At 45.0% G+C, this 24,160-nt stretch overlaps 1 protein-coding gene across 1 annotated transcript; it reads left to right on the top strand.

The window, feature by feature from the left end:
* The first annotated feature begins 1,126 nt into the window (after positions 1-1,126).
* LOC142583313 (uncharacterized) lies at positions 1,127-19,330 on the top strand. Its single transcript, XM_075693737.1, has 5 exons — positions 1,127-1,409; positions 6,383-6,454; positions 12,899-12,946; positions 13,095-13,139; positions 19,086-19,330. Exons 1-5 carry the CDS (start codon positions 1,388-1,390, stop codon positions 19,292-19,294), a joined length of 396 nt encoding a protein of 131 aa, XP_075549852.1. The 5' UTR covers positions 1,127-1,387; the 3' UTR covers positions 19,295-19,330.
* The last annotated feature ends 4,830 nt before the right edge of the window (positions 19,331-24,160 follow it).

Here is a 24,160-nt window from a genome sequence, read left to right as displayed (position 1 = left end):
GCGGCTTGGCCTTCCGGTTCCCACGTTGGAGCGGCCCGCTTCGTGATGACTCACTATCTGCAGGGCCACAATAAAGTTTTACCATACCGTAGCATACCATACCATACTTGAGTTTTTTTAACGTGCAACTAAGTAACGGCAGACGAGCGTTTTTTCCATTTCGCCTTCATCGAAATGGAGCCGCTGGGGCCGATATTGAACCCGCGACTTTGAGCTCAGCCGCGCAGCGCCGTAGGCACTGAGCTACCGCGGTGGATCAAAATAAATATAACTTTAATGCAATTGTCACTTAATAAAGGCCTATAAATTTCATTTGCGTGCCCCTACATACCTTTTCTTTATTTCATTTGTTTTTTGTTTTTAATTGACAGCGGAGTAGGAAGTTATAATCTGCCTCCATTCGCACGAGACACGTACTGCATATTCTAAACAAAGTTTCTTGAACCCAATACATGTATGATCAGCGTATCTGGCAATTGTGTCCTTTTCCGTAATCCTTAGCATTAAATTATGAAAATTGACCGCCCCATCGCGCCCAGTTAATGGCAATGTTCTGCCTACCACGAAGCAGCGGGTTCGGTTCACACAGCGATGGCGTTCCGATAATGGCAGAATGAAACAACGTTCGCCTACAGCCTATTGGACACATATAGCGAATTGCAAGGAGGTGGATATTATTTAGGAGTCGCTCGCCGTTACGATGTCTTTTAGGGATGTGAGAGTTTCGGTGACGCTTCAAGCCGATAACTTCGTTAATAAATCATCAACACTCACTGCCGAACTTGTAGCCCCGAACAAAGACGGCCGATAACACCTGCAGTCCGCCCCAGGCATAAGGTTAATATCTCGCCGATGCCTGCGTTATTCCGAGCGCTAGCTTTTTAGCCGTCTGCCAGATAAGTATAGCCGCCGGCACTCGAATGCGCTCGGTTGTAGACGAGCGTGCAACGGTAGTGCAAGCGGTTCAACAACCTTTAATAATAAGGAACGCCAGCCGCCACTGAATGCGGCACCTGAAGGTGTGCTAATCTCCGACTCGCGGTTTGTCGTGGCTGTGAAATGAAGTAGGCGGTAACTTCCCAACGAACGGCGGTAGAAATTATTTGCAATGACCAGTGGGGGGGCTTCTGTTTTCAAGCTGAACGATTCAGAAGTCGTCATGCGCGGTCTCCTTCTACGGCCACTCTGTCGTAGATGAACGTTCGCGTTGGAGCTCAGCAAATTCTATGATAATCCCCTGCTTGGTCGGTAGCTTTCTTCTTACTTCTTTTCGTTGTTATTTCTTCTGTGTAGTACGTATAGTCTAGGATTCCATCACGGAGCATAGACAAGGAGAAGGACAAAGTGACTTGCGCTTCGAAATCACTATCTTCATCATCAAACTGGCATGGAGGCTAGCTACCTGCTCGGTGCGTATGACATTTTCTGTTTGTTCTTCTTTGTTCCTCTTGCGCCTTGGAGATGCATCGTGGCACATCTTATAAGTAGTCGGTCCGTGCTAACGTCCTGCCGTGCCTGTAGGTAGCGTGTTTTACTTAAGAGCCACATCACTGTATGCCGTTGTTTGATTGGGTCACGCGCCAGTGATTGGGATAACTGCAGTGCCTTAGAAACTGTGTAACACATTTTGATGGAATGTCTAGGTTAAAAAGACAAGACAACTTGTCATTTCAGAAGAATGGGCTCTGTTTCCCAAGAACCATTATATTTAAGAAGAATACTAGGTCCTATGAATACTAAGAAGGATACTAACACATGCTTCTGCACTATTCTAATTTATTGCTCATGTACGTACCCTTCAATGAGGTCTGTTTTAAACGAAATTTTACTTTGGTATGCCCTACGCGTGTATGTAACGTGATCTTCTATTCCATGCACACTCATGCAGTTTTATGGTTTTTATCTATGCTAATGTACACTGTATCATGTTGGATTTATTACACATGTAAACAACTTCTGCACCCACCCCGGCAATGACTTGCGATGAGACGGCTGTATATGTGAATAAAAAAAATACCTTCTCCTACAATGCAACGATAATCTTTGAAATTTATTTTTATATTCCCTTAACATACCGGCCTAATTGACAAATTTTGGCATGTCTACATGAAAACCATCAACTTTATCTCACTCGTAAATACCGAGATCACATACTTTTTTGTTCTTTTTCTTTCGCACTTTCCTGCTCCTACGGTCTTTCTGTCCCCGATCATTTTCCCTCTGCAGAGTAGCAAGTAGGCGCCTACTTATATGCCGGCAGATTTCTCTGTAGTTCAACCAAAAACCTTCTCTCTCTTCCTCTCTCACCGCTGGCATTACGAACCTTTCAGGATTGCAGCGATATAAGAAGGAGAACTGTGTTATATATTGCTCAAATCAGATATAAATCGGAGTGTCGTTGCATGGTAGTCTTGATACGCCATAGTGGGGAACTTTCGCGCATTGCATTAAACTCCGACGTGATGAAGACTGATACAACCTATCGTTGATTCTACTTTCTGTTTTTCTTTTGATTGCGCAGCTATGTGTACAGTGCTGCGTACCGTGGCACCATAATAATAATTAAACAATAATCATATATATAGTTAGTGTTATTAATAAAAAAACACTGCCTCAGTGTTTCACAATGTGATTATGTGGGAGGAGGAAGCGCTATAATCGAAAATTTGCGTGCCTTATACACGCGCCTTGAAACCTACACTTGTTTAAGATTAAGCTTTGTTTCCTGCTTTGTTCTCACTTTCATATTGTAAAATAAATGGGCAATTTTACTTTCCGAATCTGCACAGCGGGTTATTTTTTTTTTTTAAATCTCACCGACGATTATGGCACTCCCTATTGAGAAATTTGAGTGCAGCTGTAGGTTTTCATTTCCCGATATGTTCGCTGGCGCGGACAATCCGTCTCGCGTGGCACATTGCAGACGGAGCGAAGTGTGGCGCGACTGCCTCACTAATGGTGACGCATGGGCGCAATTCACCGCAGCCGCCGCAGACAAACCTCCGCTCATGCAGCGCTTTGCTTCCGTACAGACCGCGCGCGCTACTCTGGCGCCATCGCCACCGCAAAGCCCGTCGTGCGTGACATTAAGCTTTTCTTCTCACGCTTCCGCCATACCTTCCTCCTGCGCTTTCCGCCTCATGGTTCCGCTGCACCCTCCTCCTACGCTTTCTTCCTCGCGCTCTCTTCGCTTTCTCCGTCTTCCATTGCTCGCTGCGCTCCGCCTCCGCTCCTATCGTCGGCTCGTTTACGAGCTAGCACGCCAACGCTCGCCGCAGCAGCGGGCACCTAAGAGGTGCGCTCTAAAAGTTGTAATGAGATTTGACTTCTGATTGAAGTCTATCAAAGACAACGTCTTCCTGGTCGAGTTGAAGGAAGGGAGGAGAATCGGACGGAGCCATTACGCACGAGAATCTGTCACGTCACATCCCGCGTATGAGTATTATGAGGAGCGTAGGGCCGATTACATTTTTTTACTGCACTACCTTCGTGATCCGTACACATACACGGTGATCATCTTAAGATATTACGGTATTTTTAAAGATAGCTTGCTGCGGATGACTTAATTCTGGTCAGTGAGCTGTATTATTCAGAGGAGCGCACATTACTCGCACGAGATATCGAAACACATATCCAACTAATTAACTAACTATGCGACATCAAACTCACCGTAAGAATGCGCCGTTGTTTCATCTACTTAAAAAAAACAATTTTTTATGCGTTCTAGCATAAGAAGTAACTGGAACGCCCATATATTTGTCCCACACTTTGAAGAGTACTATGTCGAAACTAGTGTCATCCGGCATATTCATTTCAAGTGGGTACGTCTTGCCAGCTCACCGGCTGTAATTTGCAAGTTGCGCTATGTGCCGTAATGTAATTGGATAAAAAGTCCATTACTAAACTTTTGTTAATTAGCTGAATATGTGTTTCGGTTTCCCGTCCTAGCAATGTCCGCCTCCTTGAATAATCCGGCCCAAGGACACCAATTTTGCTATGTGCCATAGGCGACCTTTAAAAACTGCATAAAGCATAAAATTATCACCCTGTACATGTAGATTACACTGTCTCTGCGATTGGCCCACGATAGAGGCTGAAAACACACGTGCTCAATTTGAAAAAACGGGGATGCCTCGCCAAAGAAACGCACATCGTTTTTGAAATAGTCTCAGTTGAGCCCGCTGCAGGGGAAGCGTTGAAAGCGATAGGAACGTTTACTGTTGCGCTGAATTCTTCAGAGAACGCTTGCATGATGAGAAGCGTGCCAGACTGCACCTCAACAGTGGTCGATGCGGGACCGGAGGAAGACGGTCGGCGTTTCTGAGCGTTCAAAGAAAGAATTAAATAAAGTAAGCTTGACATTTACTGTCCGTTCTATTCAGAATATAAATTAGGCGCAAGGGTGTGGTATGCATGCAGCAGATGAGTAGGATTCTTTTTCTTTCTTCCTTTCTTATGGAAGTAATGCAGCGCTACTTTCTTAGACGAGCACGCAATATGAGGCTCAGAGCTCGGTAGGAACAAGGCAGAAAGACTAGTGTTTGTGTTCAAAACGCTCATGCAGCAGCAGTGGAAGCCCGAATGGTGCTCTGCATGCGGCGGTGCCGACTGAGTGGATCGTGACAGTGCGTCCAGCTTGCTTGGTCGCTTTTGCAGGCGAACGCACAGGGCGCGTCTCAGCAGACCTTCTAAACAATTCCTCTCACGGGTCGCGCATGCAACGCATACCATCGAGGGCAGACGACATGCTTTACACTCACCGACGACTTTCTGTGGCTATCAGGGGAAAGTTACGGAGGCAAAGCGCGCACAAGTGAGATCGCTTCTGAAAAGAGTCCCGCGTTTTCGTCGACGTTAGTTTAAGCTGCGGAAGAGAAAACATCAACACGTTATTAGCAACAGTTAAATAAGACGAAAACGCACCAATGAATGTGAATGTCGACTTATTTTGCGGCTTTTCCCTATCGCGTCTGGCGAAACGTGAAACCGTCGCACGTGGAAGCTGTGTCGATTCAGAGCCTGTTCCGAGCAACCACAAGCATGCACTGCCAAACACTGCCGGTCTACTTGGCACGCTAACACGTGTGCAGAAGCTCCGCCCCCCGTAGCTTTCCCTTAATAGCCGCAGAAATTTGACCGCGAGTATAGGCAGCAAACTCCAAGAATAGAGTGCGGAGGGCCAACCTCAACGTGGTGCGCGACAGACGGACACTTGAGAAATATCCATCTGTAGCGCGAAATCGACAGATTACGCAACGATCAATGTTAGCTTTCGCGCTTCTGAAAATCCTTTCCTTGGTTTGTTTTTCTTGATGTTAAATATATCCAGCAAAACGCTCTGATTCCTGCAGGACTCATTGCGTCCCGAAAGTGCTAAGAATTAAAGGAAAAAGAGGCGAAAGCGACGAATAATAGGAAAGTGACATGCCAGCATTCGTGTTGTTTGAAGCATCACATTCCGCGTGCGGTTCTCCGCCAAGCAAATTGTGGCGGTCGGCTTTTGAGCCCTCCACTTTTCTACATATTTTTGCGCTATCTAAAGCAAAATCCTAGATATCGCGGAATACAGATTAGATGTTATATACGGCCTCGCGCCTACAATTTGCGTTTCCTGTTTTTAAGGCAAGTCACTTAAAGGATAAAGAGAAAAAATATTTGTGCTGCATTCCCAAATAAACGTACTACAATTACAGAAAGCCGCTCCCGACTTGAGAAGAGGCCTCCGAAGCCAGAAAAATATGCAAAACCGAGAGACGGTTGGCGACACCAGCTCGTAGTTCACGCAGTAGCTCGGCATGAAATAATGAATTATGACGATGCCGAGTCAAACATAAATAGCGAATTTGTTATCGTTAGAGGTGGACTATCGGCAAAGTAGCCATAGCCTGTTCTGAGCAAATTTGCAAAGGATGAATTGCCAAAGGTTTTCATTGGTGTGTGCCCGTTGTCATTGGCTGGAATACCGGGGGGACTAGAAGCGGTCTACAAAAGATGTAAAACAGAAGATGGACGGGTGGGGTAAGTGCCTAGTGGCGACATGACATATATTGTTCGGTGTGATTTATGCGCATTACCATTAATTACATTACATTATATTACGCCCAAGAGGAGGGACCATGGAAGTGTCAAGCGCTTCCATTGCTACGGCGTCGTTCGTTGCCCACTTCGCAGCTTCATGACATTAGACGCAATAATTCTGCAAAACTTATAAATCATTCATCGCAGCAGACAACTCATTCGCACGGTACGCCACAGCCTTCGCCATTCGTAAAATAGAGGGGTCATTACGCCAAGCATTTCTTCGTATTTTCTTTTGTTTTGTTTCCTGCGTTTATGTTCACGCCGGACATACTTTACATATGCACGCCACTTTCTACTGCAGGGATTCTTGGTGCCAATGCAACTCGCAATATCACCAGGCTACTTTCGCGCGAGAGCCCTTTCATAGTGCCAAGTGAGTATACCCTAGCCTCCATCAGTATTCCCTTGCGCGTAAAATCAGTGTAGTAGCAGCCGGGCAGCCGAGGCATTATGAAACATCGTTCCAGCGCACAATTGAACACGGACACTTGCGCTGGAACGATATTTCATAATGCTAATCACAACCAACTAGCCCAGCTGTCCATACTTAGCAGCCGAGGCACTCGCATCAACCAGGACAATGATCTGTACAAACTTCCGATGGCAAAAGTGCCTGCCGAAAATCAGCCTGCGCCCCGTGCCACCATGCAGATCCCGTCATTATTCTAAGAACATGAAACTGAAGTTGCCACTGCTGTCGACCCTTTTCGCCGAGCAGTTCGTTCTACACAAACGAGATGGCGCTTTCGAGGGGGCGCGCTGCACGTAGCCTCATCGAGCGCGCGCAAATACGAAACCGCTACCGCTTCCACCTCGCTTCTGTGCGATCAGCTGTCGGAAATGCGACTGAGTTTGCGCTAAGGCACTGCGCTCCAGTCGTGCCGGATTGAATCACGTGGATTGAAGACGTGCGCACTCGGTGGCTGCAAGCATAGTGACTCGCACATTAAGGAAGCCAAGTTCGCAGACCTTTGCTGCAACTGTCCGTACGTGTTGCCGGCACTTCGAGATGCAGGGCTTTCTTCGAGGATACAGAAATTCGCTCATCCGACAGCGTTCTACCACTGAACTTGAAAGAAATTGCTTCAGCCTAGGAACGTCGGCAAGAGTAAGTGACACTGGTTAAAACAACGACAAAGGGAGTAGCGCCGCTTGCTGTCATAGTACGTTTCGCGCAGTGCTTTGAGCACATCTACCGCTACTGCCACGGCAACCTACGCTCACTCTATCGCAATGTGTGTCCATAAAAGGGTGGGCGCACACTTGAATATATGTGCTCTATATATGCACAATAAATGACAAACTGCACCGATAGCGCGCCGAACGGTCACAGCTGGATGTTTCGTGACGATCCACAAGAGTGGGTGAATTACTTGCGATAGTACATCTTTGCTACGAGGTATTACAATGTACAAAACGGCTACATTTCAAGCCTTGAACGCAGAAAAAAATAAATCTACCGGAACTGAGCAAACCCGCGATCGATTAGGTAGAAAACAAGCCGATAGTGACCGCGCCGAGGAAAATTTACTCAGCCAAAAAATGTGAGAGGCCGCTGCTTTAAGATATTTGCCAAATAAAGGACTAACAACACTACACAGTAATCCTGATTCAATTCATGAGCGGAAAGTTTGGATACCTTTGGAATACATATTTAGATCCGCTTTCAAAACAAGCACCATATATGCGCTGCTCGCACCGTTTGTACATAGCTTAATCAGCTTCCAAATCGCTTTTGCACATTCTCTGAAGCTGTGGCCAAAGCTTCGCGTCGTCCACCCAGTCGCCGTCCACGATATATCCCGAAACAGAGGTTTGCATGCCGCACCGGCGCCATGCCAACCCATTGTAAACACGGAGCTAATAGAGGAAGTTGAGGCAAGCAATGGACGTGTCACCACGTGACCAAACATGGCAAAGCCCGCGGGATCGCCGCGAGAAGGGTCAATAGGTTGTCGAACAGCATCATAGGAGTTTTCGTTTCGATGCCCGTATTTTCTTTTCTTTAAAACTGGTTTTTGAGCAGTCATTTAAAAATAAGGTTCCTAATATGTGCTAGAATACGAGTGGGGCTATTATGCTTGCAATAAAAAGTTAGGCTTAATACTAGCACTAGTTCGTCAGGGGTGCTTGTGGGAAACGTCTTCTGCGTGATACGTGCCTTCCAGAACTCAGATAACGCAAAAACTTATCGGTGATATGCTTTACTCAGTAATTGCAGTGGCTTGTGCCATCGCGTCTCAGCCGTCATAGTTTTACTCATTCCAACAGATGTTTTCGAATAGTGAAATTTCCGAATCGAATCTAATACAAATTTTCGAGAAAAAATACCTTCGAATACGCAAATGAAATACCCAATATGTTTTCTAAATTTTAATAAATACCACGTTTAAAGCAATATGAGAGGTCCCTAATGATAATTAATATTGACACCCCATTTACCGAGGAGCCTCTAATTTTGGAACAGTACCATGCTGCAGCATGACAACGAAACTTATAAAACAATGAAGCAACACGCCACAAGCTGCACGTAAAATGTTACGTTTATTGGCGCTATGTGTAATACTGCCGCTGCACACACCACTGCTTAGGTATGCAAACGTGCTGTGGTCGTCGAAATACTAAATTGTCTTTGCTAAATCGGCACACTAAATTCTTAGGCGCTCCAAATGTGATTTATTTAATGTTTCGGCAGAAGTCATTTCCTTCATACGTTCGTACAGTTGCTGGTGTATCAGCGTTGCAGCCATGGCCCCAGTGCAGCAAAACCTTTCTGAAAATGTATTACTTGTATCACTCGTCCTACCTGTATACTCGAATGACTGTAGTAATCGCTTACTTTAGAATACAAAGAAATACGCGACAATTTGAAATTTGGAATTGTATAAAAGATCGCTAGTAATTAAAATTTTGTTTATTTAGATAATTTCAAGTTTACTCAAGCGCCCACTAAGAATAAAAATGCAGAAACTCCACTACAGTTGTTCAAGTATTCATGTTGTTCAAGTATTCAAGTAAATTTCAGCTTTACTGCCCCAAATTGAAGTTGGCCCACCCCTCAAATTTCAAGTTGGCGCACCCCCAAATTCAATTGGCCCACCCCCAAATTTTATTTGACCCACCCCCAAATTTCAAGTTGGGTCACCTGCAAACTTAGGCTAACCCACCACCCAATTCTAGTTGACCCACCCTCAAAATTGAAGCTGGGTCACCTGCAAATTTAAGTTGGCCCACCCCCAACCCGCGTCCAAAATTCAAGTTGAGCCAACCGAAAATTTGAAGTTGGCTCACCCCCCATTTTCAGTTGGCCCACCCCTACTACAAGCTTCCCCGTGGATTTTCTAAGAAGGCCTATGTATATCTATGGGTATTATTTTTTGTTTACATTGTGGTACTTATCGCTTATAAGCTACCAATCATCAAGATTTTCACTATTATAACGATTAAATGTATTAACTTTGCAAATCAGGCATTTTTGTGTAGATACAAGGCAATACACTTTTCACGTGACTGCTCTAGAGTACTGGCCAAGGAATGCTTACGCATAAATAGAAGAACTGAATATACGTATATACGTTAAAGACCCCGATTGAATCAAAATTAGCCCAGAGACCCACTATGCCTGACTCATAATAAAATCGCAGTTTTGGCATATAAAACATCAAAATTTAAAGTATTTCACCAAATTATCGATAATAAAAGCAAGCTGTTACGCAGCGAGCTCGGAGGCGACAGTTGTCATTCAACATATGCAGGCTAGATGGCGCCAAACTACCTAGCCACATAGAGTTACTGTATGTGCTACCGCAGGTACCAGAGTTGCGCGTCTGTTTTATCACGCCGCTAACGCCTCTATTGGCAGAACGTCATCACGTGGTAGGCAAGCAACCGTGCATTGCGGAGAAGCAGATGTTCGGGCTAATTTTTGTATTTCCCGACGCCGCCGCTGCAGCGAACGGGATTGACACAAGTTATCGCCAGTCAAATTCAAATCCAATCCGGCCGATCTTGCCGTTCGCTGTCCACGTGCGTGCTAGCTGCGCAGCAACAACGCAACGTGCGCAGCGCATCCCACGTTTGTTTCGTCGGCCTGCCTCGTGACACCTTACCTGCCTCGTGACACCTTACGGCAGTAATTATTTTTCTTCCTTTGTAAAACTAGTTAATGGTGTTCAGGTAAAGACACCTGAACAAACATATTTTCAGTCAACTGCCTATTGCGTCAAGTGTATATGAGATGAAATTGCTTGACTAACACCTACGTGCTTTTTGGGCTGTGCTAAAAAATTCAGAGCTGGAATATTAAAAGCTACTGCAAGTCGGGATTTTTTTAAAATAATGGAAGTACGTAGAGTTATACAGAAGATTTAGCTTGAATTACCAGTTTTCTGCATGTGATGCACCACACTGCTTTCACAGAAGTGTCGTAAAAAAGCCAGCTCACATTTTCATGATTATGCACTGCTTGGGTTGTTTCTGAATATGAAAGAGGTTACTACTAAGTAAAGATATTTAATCTACTACAGCTTATGTGAAGCAGGATGCAAGAGGAATAAATGTCGTCATTTAACATACGGTAAGGGACTAACTGTGTTTTGAATTATTCCCTATGTTGTAGCTTTGTCAATCCTGCGAGAACAACTTTCGCTGCACTCCCACAGAAGGCTACTTTTGGAATCCCTGCAGTGAAAAGGCACATAATGAAATCACACTTGCAGGTGTAGCTGATATCCATTGCTTGCTTGTTCATGGATATGTTCTTACAAGATCTAATAGGGCACCAGAGTCGAAATATCAATGGTTGGTCATTGATTCACCAGTAATATTTTAGACTGGTTACATGTTGAGAGCTATGGCACATAAGCAAGTATGGGCATCATTATATTTAGTACAGTTCCCTTTGTAAAAGAGCACCACTTGATAAAGCTCACTATATCAAAATATTTGCACGCGCATACACTAGTGTTTTTGTTTTTTTCTCTGAAATTCACATTGTGATTTTATTGCCAAAAAAAGAGGTAGTTGCGGCTCGGTGCACTGCACTGCTCTTAGTAGCGTATTTATCTCTGTTGCAACAAAACCTGAGTGCCAAGCAGTATTCAAGCGAAGGAAAGTTATTAAAGTATCTGATTGTTTACCTCAATTACTAAAGTTTGTCCAGTTTTTAATACGCTATGTTATTTCGAACCTTATACTACCTTGTGAAGGAGCTTTTTCGCACGAAACCTTTTGTAGGATTTCCGGAATCTATAAAATAACATCACCATATTCCCTAAGTTTATTCGGTGCGATCTAATCGTTACCGTCGCGGTTCACGAATGCTGCATCTGATCGGCGTATATAGAATACACAATCTATTCTAGATACGCGAGTGCCCATACGTTATTAGGGCGGAAAAAGTGCACAGGTGAATGCAAGTCCAAAAAAAAAAAGAACTAATATACGCGCTGCATCTTACGCCGCGCGCTAAAAAAGAGCAGCGCCTTTTTCTTCACAATCTAATCCAGTCAGCTGTTTCGATGCGCTTTGTTTGCGATTAGGCGGAAAAGCGGAGCACAAGCGATGCAAAAGCGCTCACGGTTGATCGACGATACGCTAGGCATGTCGCCTGCAAAAACGGAGTGTGGCTTCGCCGCACAGACTTGGTTGTTTCTCAGGCAAGATGGCGGACCTACGCGCAAATCTGCTACCTACGGTAGCATATACAGTAATTCTATAGCCACAGAGCCGCAGCGAACAGGCTTTCACAAAGCGCATGCTTTCTATAATGCAAGTTTGCAAACGCGTAAATGAAGCGATGATTGATGAGCAAGAACTCGTACGTGGGCTGCAATGTGTTCTACAGAGACTTCAACTTGCCATCGGAAGTTATTTCAGGCACACTTTTAAGCGAAGAGCCTTTTGTTTTATAAAACGGACATCTTGAATGATGAAATGTTTAGATTCACTTTTTGTGCTGGTTGAACTCGTCGATGAATAGCCGTGATGCTAATACATTGATATACTTCATTCTGGCTTGAAGAAACTGAATAGTAATCTGGAATTGCTGTTTTTTTTTTTTTTGCCTAATGCGAAGTGCACTCCAGTAAAGCTAGTCACATAAATTGTGGATTGCGGTGAAGCTTACTGAAATTGTCTAAAAACGATGAAATTGCAAAAGGAGAAAAGTAGAGCCCGAAAACATTACATTGTTGTGAAGCATACTAACAGAGGCAACGGAAACTTGTGCAGTGAGAAGTCTTATGCATTGTGGTGAAACATACTGATATTCGCTAGGGCGAGCCTGGCGTAAGTTAAACTATAGCGTTCATAACCTGACATTTTCAATTATTGGCGGGCTTATGGGATTGACCCAACTCGCCATATTCAGTGGATTAGTTCGGCCTGCATCTGCTCGCAAACTTCCCCTTGCGCCATTACTTTTTTTTTTACTTTTACTAAATTACTCTCCACTGCTCTGTATAGGGAGCCATGGCCTGCAGGGCCGTTGTAACGTACAGCTATTCAAACCTATTTTTATTCCAAATTGGCCTAGCCCTCCGTGGTAGGTCCGAATGGTTCGAGTCCAGCCCATATGTGTGGGCGCCACGCCCAGATGGGCGTAGTCCGAGCCATTATGACCTATCAGGGAGGAATAATGGTCGATTTGGAATAAAAACAGCTTGGAATAGTTTTACGCTATACACCGGCCCTGGCGTTAGGCCCGTAATTATATGCGCCTGCCCTCGTCTTCTCCGACTGCCGTACGAACACATTATCTATAGCCGCCTAATACGCAAATCAATGACGCCTTTTATTACTTTCGACATGTTTGCAGATGTGTCCTTCCAGACTCCCATCACAGAGGCTCAACAGCTTGTCAAAGGTGATCACATCAACTTCCGTTACTCCGCTATGTCGCTGGTTTTGTCGACGTTCTGAGCCATGTTCGGGTACAGTTGACACTGTAGAGTCTGCATGCAACCGCAGGCTAGTGTCGTAATCGCGTTTATTTGGTTCTCTTGTTCCTTCAGCGTTTCCGGACGAGCACGTGGGTCATCACCCTAACAACATCGCTGGTGAGCCAATTGAGCGAGTGCTACGTCAGGGCTTCGCGGTCACTTGCTTCTTCTCCTTTCTCAACACGGACATGTCAAGTATGCGTACTCTCAAGTGCTCATGTGCTATACAGCCTATGGACCTGAGAACATTAACAAGAATAACTACATTGTTCGGGAAACACAGGGGAAAAGACGATATTTACAGTGTATTTACGAGAGCAAGCTTGTAAGATACCAAGGCGAAATAATTGCGTGCGCCAGTTGCCCACAGGCACCTTGTAGTCAGCCTAGCAGCGGCTGGTCCCTTCGCTTTCTGTCGTATAGAGCTGACGAGCAGGAGTTGATAATATGATGACGATATTGTCACGTGGCAGTGGCGGTCAAGCACGTCGGCTTTTATCAAAAAGAGAAGCTTCGCAGCTGGGGATAAATGCCTAACTAGGACGAATTTTTCCTCCACTGCGAAGCTATCTTTCTGAGAAACCCATACGAGCTTCCTTTGTAGCCTCGTGCTACATTCGGGTGGATGACGATTTTCCCATTCATAAATGTCTATATAAGGCACTTTTAAATGCGAGCTATTCTTATTGAACGACAACAAACTATGAAACAGAAGTCCGTGTACTCACTCAAGAACTGCATTGCCCGGCCGCAAAATTCGTAACTTTCAGGTACGGTGGAGCCAACACACGGCAACCGCCGAAAGCAGTCATCTGATGATAGAACGAATACCTTAATTATGGGGTTTACATGCCAAAACCACTTTCTGATTATGACGCATGCGGTAGTGGAGGAGTCCAGAAATTTCGACCCCCTGGGGTTCTTTAACGTGCACCTAAATCTAAGTACACGGGTCTTCTCGCCCCCATCGAAATACGGCCGACGTGGCCGGGATTTGATCCCGCGACATCGTGCTCGGCAGCCCAACACTATAGCCATTGAGCAATCACGGTGGGTACAGACCAAATACATGGCTGGCGAGAACATGCGACCTGTGCTTCGTCGTTGTTGTCTTTCCTGACTCCTTGCGCATGCGGAAAGCAAATTGCGAAGGATTTTTTTTTTAAACATCGCCGTGGAACTTTGGCGTTTCAGAAATGGGAACAATGTACAAGAGCAATCGCGTGTGTGGCTTTGTGCCGCAACGCTCAAACCGCACCGTAAAAGACATCGTAAGCCATCATAGTTTTTCTTCGAACAAGCGACAACAGAAAGGAATGGTCTGTGAACGGTGCATTGGAAACCCTGTTTTGGGGTACGAAACCCCGAATTAACCTCACTAGGTCACCCGTTAGACAGTCTCACACTCACATACGTATAACCAGGGTATCTGCGCAAGAAGAATGATCGTATTGTTCTTTTGGATAATTCAGACTCTTACGGTCGCTGCCGAGGAGAACCACTCGCGATCGCGAAATCCTGTACCGATCGGTCTCAATCGTAAGGGCCTCGTCTGATCGGTGTCGTACGGGCACTTACGATCGCGATCAAGCCCGATTGATATCTAATTCATCGATGGCGACTGACTCGCTTGGTAAAGTTGCAGAAGGGAGTCATTTGGAATATAAATTAGATTCCAGTCGGGCTCGATGGCGCTCGAAAGTGAACAAGTGCGTGGCTCAATGTGTCCTTTATGTTTGCTGATATATTGATTGTGACGGAGCGCATTCGTCACCCTCTCGCGGCTCATAAGTGTGACATTATGCACTCAAGCGTGAGCTGCTTCCTGAATTTGAAGTGAAATGCCACGCAAAATGATTCTATAGTCGGCAAGTGGCGGCAACCAGCGACCAAAACTACGCAGGCGCCGATGTCCCCGTGCAGGTGATCACCGGATCGACAGCCATTTTGGATAAGTTGTGGTGCCCTCTATAGGCGGTGAAAGTTGCGAATGGCAACAGTGTTTTTGTAGTCGAATCAATGTAAAGAACGTTCACTTCCGTAGTTATTTCCACTTCTAGCTTCTAATAGTCATTCGGGAAATCGAATACGAATATCATAGCAGGAACTCTGCGATTCGTATTACAAATCTCGAACATTCTGACACTTCTAATTCTAGTACGTATTGGATGGCGTAAGGACGTGCAACGCAGTATAGGGGGAAAAAAATTATGCCGCGCACTTTTATGTCGTGACCAAAAGTCACGGGCTCGGAAAGGGCGGCACGAATTTTCAGCGTGTAACGAAACGCTCGAACGTCGCCTTCCGTAATTTTTTCCGAGTCCGTGGGCAGCCGCCGCGGGGAAACGGAGTGACAGCGTTAAACGATTTACGTCGCGTACGTTCGTCACGGCTGAGTCAGCCGGGTCAGCAATTCGCACCAGACCACGCGGCCGCGGCACGGCACGCGTGAACCAGAACGAGGGATGGGGGGGGGGGGGGGGGGGGGCTTTCGGTTAATCTGCGACCGCGACGACCCGACCGCCATCCAGCGTTCTCGTAACACGCGCTGTGACCAAATTCGAGCCGGAGAGCCTTCGCCCACAGTTGTTAAGCCTGGCCTACGTGTGTGAATGTTCTCTACAGTTCGGGCTCACTCCCTGGGATGCCAAGCCTCGGGAGAACCCGCGTTATTAGAACGTGGAATCTCGACTGAAGCAGGCATCTCTTCAACGCAGTAGCGGATCTGCGAGGAGGTCCCATGCAGGCGGCAATAGGGGCTGGTTGGCTGCTACCGCGGCTTACATTCGTAGTGGTTTTTCTCTTTTTGTTTAAAGTTCCCGCTTGTTTTGCCATGGTTGGGAGGGAGGGGGGGGCTACATCTTGTCAAGCTGCTCACGATAGCAGCGTTCTAGGGGTCACCTTCTTCCGTGTATGTGTTTTTTTTTTTTTCGTTCAGCGAAATAGATAAAAAAGTTGAAAACCACAATCTGATTATGAGGCATATGCCGTATAATGGGGGCCTCGGGATATATTTGAACCACCTACAGGATCTTTCACCATGCACCGAAATGAAGACACGCGAGCGTTATCGCATTTCACTTCCAACAAACATGTGGCGACACCTCGAACTCAGAAGCGTAATGAAGAAGCCACGCAGCTAAGGCGGTGGGTAGCTTTCATTCATCATTGACTTCGCTATATGCAAGAGGAACATCCGTCAAAGGAGACAATAAGGCTTAACAGGGGGCTGGCACCCTTTCCGTTGTCGCGTCGGACGGGAGCGCAGTCGCAGAAGACAGACACGAGAAATGCGTACGTACCGAGCAGGTCTTGTACACGTTACAGAAAAAAAAATAGTAACCGATTACAGTTACTTCATTAAAAAAATGTAATTGATTAAAGCCACCAATTACTCCCCATGAAAGTAATGGAGCAATAACTCTAAAGTAATCGATTACTCCTAGATTACTTTTATGTCGCCGAACTTTCATTAACAATGCGTAGATGCCGTAGACAGAAGGAGCTGGCCTAGCACTTCCAGTGTGAGCTCTGTACAGCCCTTCTTCATACGTTACTGAATCATTTTCACAAACAATTCATCTTAAAAATTCGTTGGCCATCGTCCCTCATTTTCGCTCTCAACACATCAGCAACGACACTGAAATGCCGTTCGAGGAGGAAAAAAATAGAGGAAAGGACGGAGAGGTTAGCCACTTCGCTCGACTTGCGCGCTGAGGACCAGCGTGCTGTTGTGACATACCAGGTGGTCATTTTCATGTTTTACAAGATTTCTAAACATCCCCCGTGGCGGATAGCACAATTCTATAGTCCTTGAGCTGGATTATTAAGAGAGGCATCGATTACTTTCGCGAGTAATGAAAACACATCCAACTAACTACCATAAGCATAACTAATTAGCTTTCTAAAGAATTACTTTCGTGCACATGTGGTGCTACTTGCATGAAAATTTACTTTCCGTGGAAGCGAGCAAAAGCTACGGAGCAAATATTAGAAGATAATTCATTTGTGAGTTGTCCTAGACAGGAAGGCTGTCATCAGGCAACAGCTAAAAAAAAAAATCGATCATATCCTAATTTGGGAAAATATAGAGTGACGTTTACGGAAGAAATTTCAGTTCAGATTACGGAATATTCTAAATATACTAGAATATGACACAATTAAAAAATAATATGTTCATATTCTCTACGATTTAAGATGTAGGCAAACGTTGAACCTTCTTCAATCACAACTCTTGGCGCCTTAATTGCACGGTTATTGTACATCACAGAGAGATATTTATCAGGCTGTGGCTGATAGATTAAATCCCTGTGGAATTCGCCTAAATGTAGGAAATATTCAAAGTTAATATTTATTTAACAGCCGTACATAAATACTGACGCAGTTGTTAGAAGTGCACACAAAAAGCATAAAATAGGCTCGCGGAATTTGTAAAGCCAATCAACGAAAAATGCAAATGAACTCGGCGTCCTCATCCGTCATGCACAGGCCGGGCATATATGCTTAGGAGTTGTAAACTTCGTCTCTCAGTTTTCAGAAATATTGCGATTCTGATAATTATATTAGAAGAAAGAAGGTATAGCAGGGGCGAGAGCTTTTAATTGAAACTACACCGCCATAAACTGCTAGGTGTTCAACTTCCGTTTTCCATTTAAGCAAGCATATTTTATGTATTTATAAAACAGGGTAAATATGCATACTTTATATTCTGCTGAGATTATAGCAGGAGCTGCCATAAAATGCAAACTTCTTTTTTTATTAATTTACAAAATAATGTTCGGACCCCAGCTGAAGGCCCAACTGGAGGCGCACCGGGGTGAGCCAAGTTGTACGAGTGGTCCAGGTTACAAGTTTGGAAGAAACTACAACGTCGAGAGCATCTAGCTTTTGAAACTTAACCTTTATCGACCTTAACTCTTGAACTGGTTAAATCAGCCTGCATCTTCGTGGCTGATTAACCATCGATAACCAGCCTTAATATGCGCGTGTTCGGGCACTAGCACAGCTGTGCGTGTACGAAACGCGCCTGCCCGATCGACCAGCGTGGGTGCAACTTATGGCAGTAGTTAGTAGTAGTAGTAGTACTGCTAGATGTGTTAGTAGTAGCCGCAGCGATAGTTTCAGTACACGGTAAGAACGCTGTGAAAAAAAACAAGGCAGGAAATATACGGCAATTCTTGTAACATATTATTTGTGCATTGTTCTTCTCTAATTTTACAGAAAAATATGTAGATGTTTATTTTACTCCCTTTATGACTGCCGCTCTCCTGTAGTACGGCATAGTCAAATGCTGGGATTTGGTTGCAACAGACCTTACGTGCACAAATAAGTCACGCCATGGAGGACATGCGACGCTGCCACCTGAAACAGCATCAGGCGCCGAGGCACCCGCTACCACGCGGCACCGTCCGAGCGTGCACTCTGCGACTTCCAAACTGGCCACGCCCCGAGTGGCACGAGTCGGCCCGATTGCAGCCGTGTCTTACTCAGGAGCCAAGACCCGTGGCTCGCGCGTACGAGGTCCATCTGCCTGAATTTGCGTGGCCGGTGAAGATGCGCGCAATTGTTAATTGAATATATAGTAAAGAGACGAAAAGAAAAACCCTATTTGGCTCACGATATTGACGTTAATTTTTTCGCGTCAGCATAGGAGAACCAAATGAATTCGGTTAATATCGAGGGGGGGAAAATTCCGTGTTTCACCGTATAGGGAAAAACGTCAGTTAAAAAAAAGGTAATCTCCGTTTCCTCCATTCAAAGCGATGTTATGTAGCAAAATAGAAAATTTCCTTTCCTTCTTCGGTTCTCTGCATTCATTGGTTCTTTTACAGTGTAGTAGCGGTGCTACATAGCATTAATCAGAAATAGCGATGAGTGAGTGACATTTATTCGCAAGCACAAGTGACAGTTGTAGTGCCACTCTTATATGCAGTTGTGATAGCATAGTCAGGTGGTTATCGCTTTATAGGCAGCAAATGCGCAACTACATGCAATGCTGCGGGTGTTCTTTCTTTTTTTTTTTCGCCCAAGCCCCCCACTAGATTAATACCGACTTCCACGCAGGCCGCCACGAGGACTTCGGCGCCGCGGGCCCCGTGGTGGTGATGCTGGGCTGCCTCTTCCTCGTGTTCCTAGCCGTGGGCATCCCCACCTTCATCCAGAAGAAGCGCCGAGAGGCGCGGGAGCGTCGCGAGGCCATCCGGCGACTGCAGACCGCCGAGCACAGGGAGGCGGCCGAAGGGCTCTCCTTCCGCGTGCCCGCCACGGACTGAGCTCTCGGAATACATTGCTTCAAAAAAAAATATAGAAAGCCGCTTGTTCGTGTGCCGTTGTGCGTACTGTCACGTAGTAGTAGTGAGGACAAAAAACACAGTATAGCAATACGGCGAATGACGAAACTAACTTTCTTATTGGGCGAACACGTCCCTACAGAAAACGGGCTAAACTGAAAGCAAAACGACAGCAACGAATGCAGTCGGCGATCGTCGAAAATCTGACCCGCGGATTCAAGCAGGTCGCCTATTATGCACGAGTCGTCGAAGGATCCAGAATAATCGCTGGCTGATGCCCGCGTGTCTACCAGAAAGTTGTACGCAATTCGCGCCGCGCGTGCAAACAATCACATTACACAAGGTTCAGCGACAAGAGACAGCGGATAGAACCATCGATAGCATTCGAGAAACTTCCCATACATGCTGGCGCGTCCTGCGCTGAGGGATAACATTTCTTAGACGGTGAAATACGGTCCCGCAATAAAGACAAGCACGTGCCAATATTGCCAGCAGTACGTCAACTGTTAGGGGGCAACAGGAGGACAAACAACGTGAAGAGGACAGCAAAGAGCGTCGAAGCCTGTCCAGCCTTTTTCGCTTAGGAATATTACCTTACCTTAACATAGCCTTGAGGCCCTACTGAGGGCCTCTACAAAGACCCTAAGTATTATGCTCCTCTTAAGTCCAGACGCGTGAGTTGATGGCCCTGAATAGGCGTTTGGCCAACGATGTGGAACGCGGGGGCCGCGAAGAGTGCTTTTTTGGACACCATGGACTGCCTTTGGAAGACCGATAACCGCAGTCATCTGTGCCAAAAAAAAGACAAAAAGGACCTCTCTTCTCTGTCACTGTGTTACTTCACGTTGTTGCCCATCCTATTACACTATATTACGCATATGAACGAAATAACCAAGGAACAAGTAGAAACATAGCAGTCGCTGTTCTCGGGGCAAGCTAATGTGCGCGAGCTGACGGAATCACATTCCGGCCGGTGTTGCCGCGTTCCGACGAAGGCGAAGGGCAAAAGTGCCGCTGTACTCGGAGCTTGCACCCACACGACAGCCAGAAGCAGCGCAAGAGCAGATACCCTGCAACAACAGCATATTGCGCGCAATGCTAGCTGCATGAGAGGTTCGAACCCTTATGGCTAACCTGAAAGCGTAGCCCAAGACCAACCTACACGTACCTTCTAAACGGTGGAGGCTGAAGGAGTGTTACGGAAGGCATTTGCCATCCCGTCCGACCAACACATTTCTATGCCAATGGATGGCAAAGATACCTTGTTAAACTTTCTAAAAAAACGTGCAGGTTCTAACCACCGGCTTCGCTTACGTGAAGCCTCCACGTTCACTATAATAGTAAGATGAAAACGTAACCATGACGCAGTTCACTCGAACGTCTGGCCGACACTATAGAGCGCAACTCAACCCGTACACCTTCGAGATGACCCGCGAACAGCTCTATAATATTTCAGACTGTGCACAGGCCCGCCCACTGTTTACAACGCACAAAACCCAGCATTCTTTATACCCGTCGTCATTGTGGAGAGTTCTCGTCTTTCCCACTGCTCCACTGTAGCAATGCCGAACATGCACGCAGTTCCGTAGCATTATACGTTTTCATTTAATTTGATTTATTTTACCATCAAGGTACATAGTACATTATAGAGAGAAGAGGCTAAGGGAATACAAAGTAAACATCGGTAGAAGGAACTCAAACAAAATAAAAAACAGCAGTAATAATTGCAAATTTTGGGTTGACATCCGATGATAAGAAACAGAGGTACAAAAGATACAAATACAAATGTGATGTACGCAATGGTAAAGAGGGTCGAAAAACATTATGTACAGTAGGTTTACAAAATGCACTGTTAACTTTTTGATCATGATGCTGATGAAAACGCTGCAATAGAGAAAGGTACATACACATAGGCAAGACAAATCGTAAGTATATTACAAAAGTTTGTTTCCAAATGCGTTTCTAAACATAAGTGGATTAATTATACCTGTTAATAAAGAGGATAAGCTATTCCAGTCTTTGCTAGTCATTGGTAAGAATGAATTCGCGCCCATGATACTATTGAAATGCGATATGCTGCCTTTCAGATTATTATCACGGCGAGAAGAAATGAAAGGTGCTGGCCTGATCCAAAGAGTGTGTAAAAAGGTGTTATGATGATAGATTTTGTGAAAAAGGGAAATGTGTGAGTGGGTTCGTCGGTCGGATAAGAGAGGCAGGTTTAGTGAACATTTCATGTGTGTTACGCTTGCTGTCCGATTGAAGTTATTTAAAATGAAACGGGCAGAGCGGTTTTGTATAACTTCCAGCGTGTCTAGTAGTGTTGAATGCCAGGTATCCCATATTGATGAAGCATACTCAAGTTGCGAGCGAACGCAAGTGGTATACAGTAATTGTTTTAATGATCATGGTGCATGAGAAAAATTTCGGCGCAGGTACCCTAAAGTGCGGTTAGCTTTCGACACTATAATATGTACATGCGATTTCCAAGACAAATTGTTAGTTATGGTCACTCCTAAGTAACGATACGAGGTCGCACATTCGAGGGATATATTAGTGAGAGAGTAATTAGGAGAACTAGAGTAAGTACGAGAAACCCTCATAGTTTTGCACTTCTTAATGTTAAGTTGCATTTTCCACGTGCTGCACCAATCAGTTATATTATTTAAGTCAGTTTGCAGAGTTGTTACATCACAGTCATTGGAAATTTTACGGTATATAACACAATCATCTGCAAATAGACATATCTTTGATGAAATATTAGTAGGTAAGTCATTAATGTATATAAGAAACAAAAGTGGGCCCAGGACAGATCCTTGAGGGACGCCTGAGCCGACAGGGGCTAAAGAGGAATTAGATTCGTTAGCAGAAACAAACTCAACGCGCGATGTAGCAAATCTACAGATCCAATTAAGTAGTGTAGGGTCCATGTTTAAAATGCTAAGTTTGTGTAAGAGCAGAGCATGACACACCTTGTCAAATGCCTTAGCGAAATCCAAAAATATGCAGTCCGTCGTGAAGCCTGCGTCAATGTTAGAGTGTGAATCGTTTGTAAGTATTAGAAGCTGTGTTTCTCAAGAGAAGTTTTCTCTAAACCCATGCTGGTGAGGAGTAAAGAAATTATTGTCGTCAAGGAAGTTAATGAGACGCGTACGTGCTCCATAATTTTACAAGGTGCTGAGGTAAGAGAAATTGGCCTATAATTAATAGGATTATGAGTGTCACCTGATTTGTGTATGGGAATGATTTTTCCTGTTTTCCAATCTAGCGGAAGCATGCCAGAGTTATATGATTGCGAGAATAGATATTGCAATATGATAGACGAATATTCAACTGTGCTAATTAAGAATTTGGTGGTGATTTAATAATAATAATATTTGGGGTTTTACGTGCCAAAACCACTTTCTGATTATGAGGCACGCCGTAGTGGAGGACTCCGGAAATTTTGACCACCTGGGGTTCTTTAACGTGCACCTAAATCTAAGCACACGGGTGTTTTCGCATTTCGCCCCCATCGAAATGCGGCCGCCGCGGCCGGGATTCGATCCCGCGACCTCGTGCTCAGCAGCCCAACACCATAGCCACTGAGCAACCACGGCGGGTGGTGGTGATTTCATCGACACCGCAGGAAGAAGTAATCTTCAAATTTTCGATTATTCTTTTAATTCCTGTAGCATCAAATATAATAGGGTCCATAGGAGGAAAGTTACAGCCCTGTAGAACGGGACGTTCGTTGTTAGGTGCGGGAGACGAACATGATCGCACAAACGCTCTGTTCAAGACGTCTGCGCATAGATAGCTGGAAACCTGGCTACCAGACTGTGTTAATGCAATCTTATTTTCACGTTTGCATTTTACTACGCTCCAAAAGCGCTTTGGATTGGTTTTTAGTAGTAATGGCCGGGTTTTGCTAAAAGATGTGTGCTCAGTATATTTAGCAGTAATTGAGTAGTTAGAGGCAGCGTTTTTATATGCAAGCCAATTTGCAGGTTTTTTCGTCCGTTTAGCGTTGCGAAAACGGCGTCTCTTTCTATTTGAGAGCATATTAGGCAACCTGTTATACCAGGGGGCTTAATTATGAGAATAAACGCGCTGGAGTGTAACATGCTGACGGATCAATTCTAAAATTTTATTCTTGAACATACACTAATTTCTTTCAACTGACCCTTCAAGAAACTGCGCTAAGTCGTCAATAAATGAACATAGGCTTGAGTTTATGGCAGAAAAATTGGCTCTTTTGAAGTTTCTGATTGTCTTTAGTCGTTTGCATTGATACTGCTGGGGGAATGTAAGCGTGAAGTGCAATATGTCGTGATCACTGAGACCAGGTAAGTGACTTATCGATGAGGCGTTTTCGGGTGAAGATGTGAGCACTAGATCAAGTAGTGAGGTTGAGTGCCGAGTTATTCGCGTTGGTGACATGACCATTTGTGAGAAACCGATGTCAGAACAAAGTGTAATGAACTCATTACATTCAGTAGATGAGGGGTCAGAAAACGGACTGATGTGGGACCATAGGATGTTTGGAAAATTAAAGTCGCCCATTAGGTATGTTGGCGCAGCAGGATAGCGTATTGTTATCTGGTTCAAGTTGTCATACAGGTCATTGCAAAAAGACGAAGGACTTGAGGGCGATCGGTAACAAGCTCCTATTAGTAGTTTTTTTTTAAATTTTATTGTAAGGCAGCACCAGATGATTTCTCAATCTGAAACAACCGGCACACAAAAGCCCTCAAATCGGTCACTGATTGCAAGAAGCACATCACCGCCTACTTTCCCGGTGCGATCCCTCCGAAAAGCAGCGTATTTATTTCTGAAAAAAAAAAACAACTCAGAGTTAGCCACCCT

This window comes from Dermacentor variabilis, chromosome 5, assembly GCF_050947875.1.
Source record: "Dermacentor variabilis isolate Ectoservices chromosome 5, ASM5094787v1, whole genome shotgun sequence".
Taxonomy (NCBI): domain Eukaryota; kingdom Metazoa; phylum Arthropoda; class Arachnida; order Ixodida; family Ixodidae; genus Dermacentor; species Dermacentor variabilis.
This window is presented reverse-complemented; position numbering and strand designations above follow the sequence as displayed.